The 7,500-nt window shown below is 49.0% G+C and overlaps 1 protein-coding gene across 14 annotated transcripts in view; it reads right to left on the bottom strand.

The window, feature by feature from the left end:
• The window catches only part of LOC126995572 (rho guanine nucleotide exchange factor 4-like), a 232,256-nt gene that overhangs the window by 65,401 nt on the left and 159,355 nt on the right, over positions 1-7,500 (bottom strand). Inside the window, exon 1 of one of the 14 annotated variants that reach the window (XM_050855241.1) lies at positions 2,306-2,984. The exons of the other annotated variants lie outside the window; for them this stretch is intronic. Coding sequence (XP_050711198.1) covers positions 2,306-2,953 — 648 coding nt within the window. The 5' untranslated portion in view covers positions 2,954-2,984. Of the gene's footprint in view, positions 1-2,305; positions 2,985-7,500 lie in introns of those variants that run through there. 14 annotated transcript variants of the gene reach the window in all.

Raw genomic sequence — 7,500 nt, 5'->3', positions numbered from 1 at the left:
AGAAGAGGGAAGAAGTGGAGTGGAAAAGAGGAGGAGGAGGAGACGAGAAATACAGGAATGAATGAAAGGATGAAAAGGAAGAAAGGGAAGAAGAAGGGGAGGGAGGATGTAACTGAATGATAGATAGGTATAAGAAGGGAAGGGAAGGGAAATTCGAGAAGGGGAAGGAGGGAAAGAAAGGAAAAAAATAAAGAAGAGGAGGAGGAGGAGGAGGAGAAAACACTCATAATATTTTCCTCTAGGGGCAAATACAGAAGCCCCCCTCCCCCTCCTCCTCCCTTCCCCTCCTCCCCAAAATGGTCAGCTGGGGAACGGAGGGTAGTGGGGGGAGAGGGTAGTAAGATAGGTCAGTGATGGGGAGGGGAGGGTTAAGTAGAGAAGGGAAGGGGAGGAGGAGGAGGAGCAAAAGGAACACAGAAAGGAAAAGGAGGTAAAAGAAAGGAAGGTAAAGAATGGATGGGAAAATGAATTGAGTTATGAGGGGGAAGGGGGGGAGGGGGAAAGAAGGGAGAGGGAAGGGATGGAAGAGGAAGTGAGGATAGGGGATGGGAGGGAAAGGAGTAGGAGGATAAGAAGGAAGACTAAGGTATTGCGAAGAAGGGAGAATATAAGGGGGGGAGAGGCAGAAGCTAAAGGGAAGGGAAGGGAAGGGAAGGGAAGGGAAGGGAAAAGAAAGGAAGAGAAGGGGATGGGAAAGGAAAGGAAGCGAAAGGAAGAGAAGAGAGGGAAGGGAGGGAAAGGTAGGGAAGAGAAAGAAAGCGAAGGGAAGGGAAAGGAAGGTAAAGGAAAGGAAGAGAGAGGAAAAGGTAAGATAAGTTAAGGGAAGGGAAAGGAGAGCGGGGGAAGGGAAGAGAAGTGAAGCGCAGGAAAGGAGAGCCGAGGAAGGGAAGAGAAGGGAAGGGAAGGGAAGAAGGAAAGGAAGAAGAGAAACGAAGGAAGGAGAAAAGAAAGGAAGGGAAAGGAATTGAAGGGAGGGTAAGAAGGGAAGGGAAGAAGAAGGAAGGGAAGAGAAAGAAAGGAAGAAGAGAAGCGAAGGAAGAAGAAGAAAGGAAAGGAAGGGAAAGGAAACGAAGGGAGGGTAAGAAGGGAAGGGAAGAATAAGGAAGGGAAGAGAAGGGAAGGAAGAAGAGAAGCGAAGGAAGAAGGAGAAAGGAAAGGAAGGGAAGGGAAACGAAGGGAGGGTAAGAACAGGTTAGTGGGACTGGTCAAGAGGTCAACAAGGAATTCGGGATGAGGTCAGGGAGCAAGAAGGGGGAGTTGGGGGTCAGGGTGGAAAGGGGGGAGGGGGAAGAGGGGGAAAGGGGAGGGAGAGGGGAGGGTCAGATTAAGAGAACATGAGACTTCTTCCCCCACCATCAGGGTCACGAACGGGTCTTCCTCCTCCTCCTCCTCCTCTTCTTCTCTTCTTCCTTTGTCTCCTCTTTCATTTTCCTTATCCTTCGTCCCTTCCTCTCTATCTATCTTTACCTTTCTTCTTCTCTTCTTCCTTTGTCTCCCTTCTTCTCAATCTCTTTCATATTTTCTCTGTTTTCCTTATCCTTCGTCCCTTCCTCTCTATCTATCTTTACCTTTCTTCTCCTCTTCTTCCTTTGACTCCTTTCTTCTTAGTTTTTTACATATTTTCTTTATTTTCGTTATCTCTCATCCCCTTCTCTCTATCTCTATCTATCTTTCTTTTATTATCAATTTCTTTCTCTTTCATCCTTTCTCTCCCTTCCTTCCTTCCCCCCTCCATTTATTTTTCATATTATTCGGTATCTTTCTTATTAATCCCTTCTCCTCCTCCTCCTCCCTTTCTCTCTTTATTCCTTTCATAATTTCTCTCCATTCTTCTTATTCCTTCCTCTTCTTCCCCTCCCTTCATCTTTTTTTCAAGCATTTCTCTCCATCTTTCTTATTCCTCCTTCCCATTCGCCCTTTCTCTCCTTTCTTTCCTCCCTTTATTTTTTTTCATGTTTTCTCTATCTCCTCCTCCTCCTCCTCTTCCTTTTTTTCTTTCCCTTCCTGCCTCCATTTCTTTTTCATATTTTTCTGTCTCCCTCCCTTCCTTCCTTCCTCCCTTCCTTCCTTCCTCCATGATCCTGCCTCAGTCGGTCTCTTTGAAAAAGTTCATGATGCGAGAGAGAGAGAGAGAGAGAGAGAGAGAGAGAGAGAGAGAGAGAGAGAGAGAGAGAGAGAGAGAGAGAGAGAGAGAGAGAGAGAGAGAGAGAAAGGTCATGCAGGTAAAGGCGTCACGAGCGGGAACACGCGCACACACGTGACCAGACACACACACACACACACACACACACACACACACACTCACGGAGGTGGTCAGCAGCTTCCTCTTGCCGGAGCGCAGCAGGGAACCCACGCCCCTCAGCAGCGCCCGCACCCGCCCCTCCCTCTTCTCCTCCCCCTCCTCCTCCTCCTCCTCCTGCTCCTCCACGCCACTCCTACGCTCCCCGGGGCACAGGTCGAGGGAGGAGCGGCTGTAGGTGCAGGAAGTCAGCTTGGCCTGGGGGGGCGGGGGGCTGGACCGCCGCCCGCGACTCCACCGCCGCCTGCTGCTGGCCGTCCCCGTGTGTGCCCTGCGGCGGGGGGGCGGCGGCGCCTCCTCCTCCTCCTCCAGGGTGCAGCAGGCGGCGGTGCGGGCGGGCGAGACGCGGTGCTGCGGTGGCACGAGCGACGAGCAGCTGCGACGTGATCCCGAGCCGCCCCTGCCCGCCTCGCCGCCCCTCCCCGCCTCACCGCCGCCGCCTTCGTCAGTGTCGGCGAACCTGACGCTGAGGCTCCTGCTGCGACACCTGAGGCGGACCTTCTCGCGGGGCGGCTGCAGGCTGGCGCTCTCCGACGTGGCGCGGCACATCCTGCAGGCACGTTGGCGGGGCGCGGCGGCACGCTGCTGCTGCTGCTGCTGCGAGTCCCCCGCCACCATCACCACCGTCACCGTCACCCCCGCCACCACCGCCATCACCACCACGGGCGCCTCACGTGCGTGCCGCCCCGTGCCAAGCCGCCCAGACACTCATGCTGCTTCCCTCGGCTCCCTCCCTCACGCCCTGATTCACTGTCACTCGCGCGCCCTGGCTCTCGCTGCCCTGCCGCGGTGTGTGGCGCGCCGCCCCCCGCGCCGCGCCGCCAGTCACGTCGAGAGGAGGCGAGGCGGAGGACTGGCGGCGGGCAGCGGGCGGCACCCCGACCCGCCGCCGACTCCGTTCCTATCGCTGCGTCTCTCTTTAAGTTCCGTGGAAATTATTCACTGTACACGACGCCGCCGCCATCTGGCTGACCCCCGCCGCCGCCGCCACTTACCTGTTGCCTCCACGCTGACCACCGCCGCAGCCCCCCCTCCCATCCCTCGGCCCCACAACACCGCAAAGTGCCCCGCCGGTGCCAAACCGCCGCCGCAGGACGCTGACCACAAAGACATGGCTGCTGACCCCCGCCCCGCCCCGCCCCGCCCACGCCGCCTCGGCACCACCAGGTGCGCCGCGTGTGTTTTGAATTATTTTGTTGGCGGGGCATGTCACCCCCCCCCCCCACACCACGCCACGACCCCCCTCCCCACCATTACTCTGTCATCACCCTTGCCCTTCATTGCCCTCCGTCCCACCGCCATAACACAACCACCACCCTCACCCTTCCCCGATAACAACTTCCTTCACTCTTTCCCTACATGTTCCATCCCCTCCCTCCCCCCACCCCCAACACTCCGACATGGCTCCATTCAATCCCTCCCCATCTGCAGTGAACCCCCCAATCCTTCCTCCCTCTTCTTTCCCTTACCCTCAACTCTTGCCTATAATTTGTCACCCACAGTCCCCAATCTTCCCTCCCCCGCCACACACACCAACACGACGCCAAAACACCATTAAAGAAACGAAAAAAAGAAAACGAAAAGTGAGACACCAACATCACCGGAGGGAGAGAGAGAAAGGGAGAAAGAGTAAGATGGGAGAAATTGGAAGGGAAGAAAAGAAAGAAAGAAAGGGGGAGAGAAAAAGGAAAAAAGAGGAAATTTGGGCACAGGGAAAAAGGGGAGAGATGAACAATGACTAACCTCCTCCTCAAACTAGAGAGAGAGAGAGAGAGAGAGAGAGGGAGAGAGAGAGAGAGAGAGAGGGAGAGAGAGAGAGAGAGGGGAAGAAAAGAAAATGGGAGGAAGTATATTGTGAAAAAGGGGAAGAGGAACATTACCGAACCTCCTCCTCCTCCTCCTCCTCCCCCTAACCCCCTCGCCCCCCATTACTTAAGGAGGATACACGCACTGCCTCATCCCCTGCTGTCGCCCCCCCGCCCCCCACCAGGTAAGGTCAGGTCACGAGGTCACCCGCCCACCCATGAACGCGGCGCCCCTCCTCCGTTGAATTTTTTAGCGCTGACACTCCCGCTGCCGTCAACAATCCGGGTCCTCCTCCTCCTCCTCCTCTTCTTCTTGCTCCTCCTCCTCCTCCTCCTCCTCTTCTTCTTCTTGTTGTTCCTCCTCCTCTATCCTTTAATCTTGCTATTTTATGCACCCATCTCCTCCTCCTTTTCCGTCGGATTGGAAACTTGCAAATGTCACACCAATTTTCAAAAAGGGGGACAAGTCTCATCCAGGAAACTATCGACCAATTAGCCTGACATCGATTGTTTGTAAGTTAATGGAGAGTATCATTCGCGACAACATGGTGAAATTCTTCGAAGAAAATAATATAATAAATAATTCGCAACATGGCTTCCGTAGTAAACGTTCGTGTTTAACTAACTTACTTTATTTTTTTCATTATATTTTTGAGGTGTTCGATGAAAACAGATTAGTAGATATCATATATCTGGATTTTCAAAAGGCATTTGATAAGGTCCCCCACCAACGATTGCTCAGCCAACTATTGGCGCACGGTATCTCGGGTAACATTCACAAGTGGCTTGTGGACTGGCTCTCTGAGCGGAAACAGAGAGTAGTTCTAAACGGTGTTACATCTAACTGGCTCGATGTCAGAAGCGGCGTACCTCAAGGATCAGTGCTTGGCCCCATGCTCTTCTTAATTTATGTTAATGATATCGATGATGGGCTCACTTGCAAAGTATCAAAATTTGCTGAGACACAAAAATTGCTAGTAAAGTAACTGGGACACTCGACGAAGAAGCTTTACAATCAGATCTAGATCGACTTGCACGTTGGGCCAATCAATGGCAAATGAAATTTAACGTTGACAAACGTAAAGTGTTGCACATCGGAAAAAATAACAATCGTGTTCGGTACGTAATGAATGGCCAACAACTTTCTGCAGTAAGTAAAGAAAAGGATCTTGGAATCACTATATCAAGCGATTTAAAGCCCGGTCAGCACTGTTCAGAGGTAGTTAAAACCGCAAACAAATTGGTTGGCTTCATCGGACGAGTCTTTAATAATAAATCGGAAAAAGTAATATTAAAACTGTATAATTCGTTGGTTCGACCCCATCTAGAGTACTGTGTACAGTTTTCGTCTCCCTACTACAGAAAAGACTTAGAAAAGTTGGAACGGGTCCAACGAAGAGTAACAAAGATGATTCCTAGGTTGAGAAATTTATCATATGAACAAAGGCTTAAAGAAGTAAATTTATTCAGCCTATCAAAACGAAGAATGCGAGGCGATCTAATAAAAGTGTTTAAAATGTTTAAAGGATTCAGTGATATTAATGCGGAAGATTACTTTACAATTGATCGATCAAATAGAACAAGAAATCACAATTTGAAGATAAGTGGTAAAAGATTCTCGTCGCACGAAGCTAAACACTTCTTCTTCAATCGAGTTGTTAATGTTTGGAACTCTCTACCCTGTGATGTCGTTGATAGTACAACAGTTACGGCCTTCAAGAATAGATTAGACAAGAGTTTTGAATCCAACCAGCAACTAAGATATTACTCATTGTCGTAATAACGTTAAGTTCTTTCGAATACTGGTGTCCTTGTCCGCTTTTATCGCCCGGTTAGTGGTAGCAGTAATGGTAGTTCTTTCCTCTTTCCTACATAAATTCCATGCAGTTTTTCCATACTGCATGGTTCTTTTTCCTTTCCTGCCAGCTTTGGCTGGAGGGATGGGGGGTGGGGAGGACCCTTTGCCTTTGCTGTCCTTCATCTTCCACCTTTGATTAGATAGTTAGTGAGGCTTGTCACAAACAGCCTCGTAAGGACCAGCAGGTCTGCTGTTGTTTGTTCTTCCTTTGTGTTCCTCTTCTTACTTCTCTTTCTCTTTCTTTTCTCCTCTTTCTATTCCTCCTCTCCATTTTCTTCTTCTTCCTCCTCCTTTTCCTACAGTACTTCTCCTTTTCTTCTTTTTTTCTTCTTCTTCCTCCTCCTCCTCCTCTTCTTTTTCTTCTTCCTCGTCCTCCTCCTCCTACTTCTCTTTTTCCTTCTTCTTCTTCCTCCTCCTCCTCTTCTTTTTCTTCTTCTTCCTCCTCTTCCTTCTTCTCCTTTTCTTCTTCTTTTTTTTCTTCTTCTCTCATTATCTTTTTTATAATTACTACTGCTAATCTAATGTCACAATTACTAACCTTTTCTTCTTCTTCTCTTGCTACATCCTCCTCCTCCTCCTCCTCTATCCTTTAATCCTGCTATCTTATGCACCCTTTTCCTCCTCCTCCTCCTCCTCTTCTATCCTATTATCTTGCTATTGTATTCACCCTCCTCCTCCTCCTCCTCTTATTATCTTTCTCTTTTTTTTTCTTCTTCTTTATCAGTCTTCTCTTTCTCTTCTATCTTATTATCTCTCTATTGTATGCACTCTCCTCCTCCTCCTCTTTTTACTTCTTTCCTTTCTTTTTTTCCTTTCCTTTCTCATCCTCTCCATCTCCTCCTTCTCTTACTTATCTTTCTCTTTCTCTTGTTTTTTTCTCCTTTCTTATTCTCCCTAACTCCTCTTCCACTCTTTATCTTTCTCTCTATGATGCATCTTTCGTTGTTGTTTTTTCTTCTTCTTCTTCTTCATTCTCCTCTCCCCCCTCACTCCTCCTCCTCCTCCTCCTCTCATTTATATTTATCTCCTTGTTACATATTTCTTATTGTTTTCCTCTTCTTCCTCCTTATCCTCCTTTCCTGGTATATCCTCCTTCTTATGTACCCTCCTCCTCCTCCTTCTCCTCCTCCTCATTATCGTTTTCTTCTTGTTACATGTTTTTTTATCTTCTTTTTCTCTTGTTTTTTTCTCTTCTTCTTTCTCTACTCTCTCCCATCTTCTGCCTTCTATTCCTCCTCCTCCTCCTCCTTCTCTTCTTTTCCCTACTATCTCTCTCTTTCCCAATCTTCTTCCTGGATATCTTTCTTTCTTTCTTCTTATTTTCTCTTTCTCTTCATCTTCTTCCTCTTCCTCCTCCTCCTCCTTTTTTTCCTACTCTCTCTCTCTTTCTTTCCCAATCTTGTTCCTGGATATCTTTCTTCCTTGGTATGCTTCCTCTTCACCTTCTTCTTCTTCTTCTTCCTCCTCCTCCTCCTCCTCCTCCTCCTCTTTTTCTTCTTCCGATATAACCTTCTCCTCTTACCTCTGCGACACCTGTA

The sequence above is a fragment of the Eriocheir sinensis genome, chromosome 8 (assembly GCF_024679095.1).
Source record: "Eriocheir sinensis breed Jianghai 21 chromosome 8, ASM2467909v1, whole genome shotgun sequence".
Taxonomy (NCBI): Eukaryota; Metazoa; Arthropoda; class Malacostraca; order Decapoda; family Varunidae; genus Eriocheir; species Eriocheir sinensis.
This window is presented reverse-complemented; position numbering and strand designations above follow the sequence as displayed.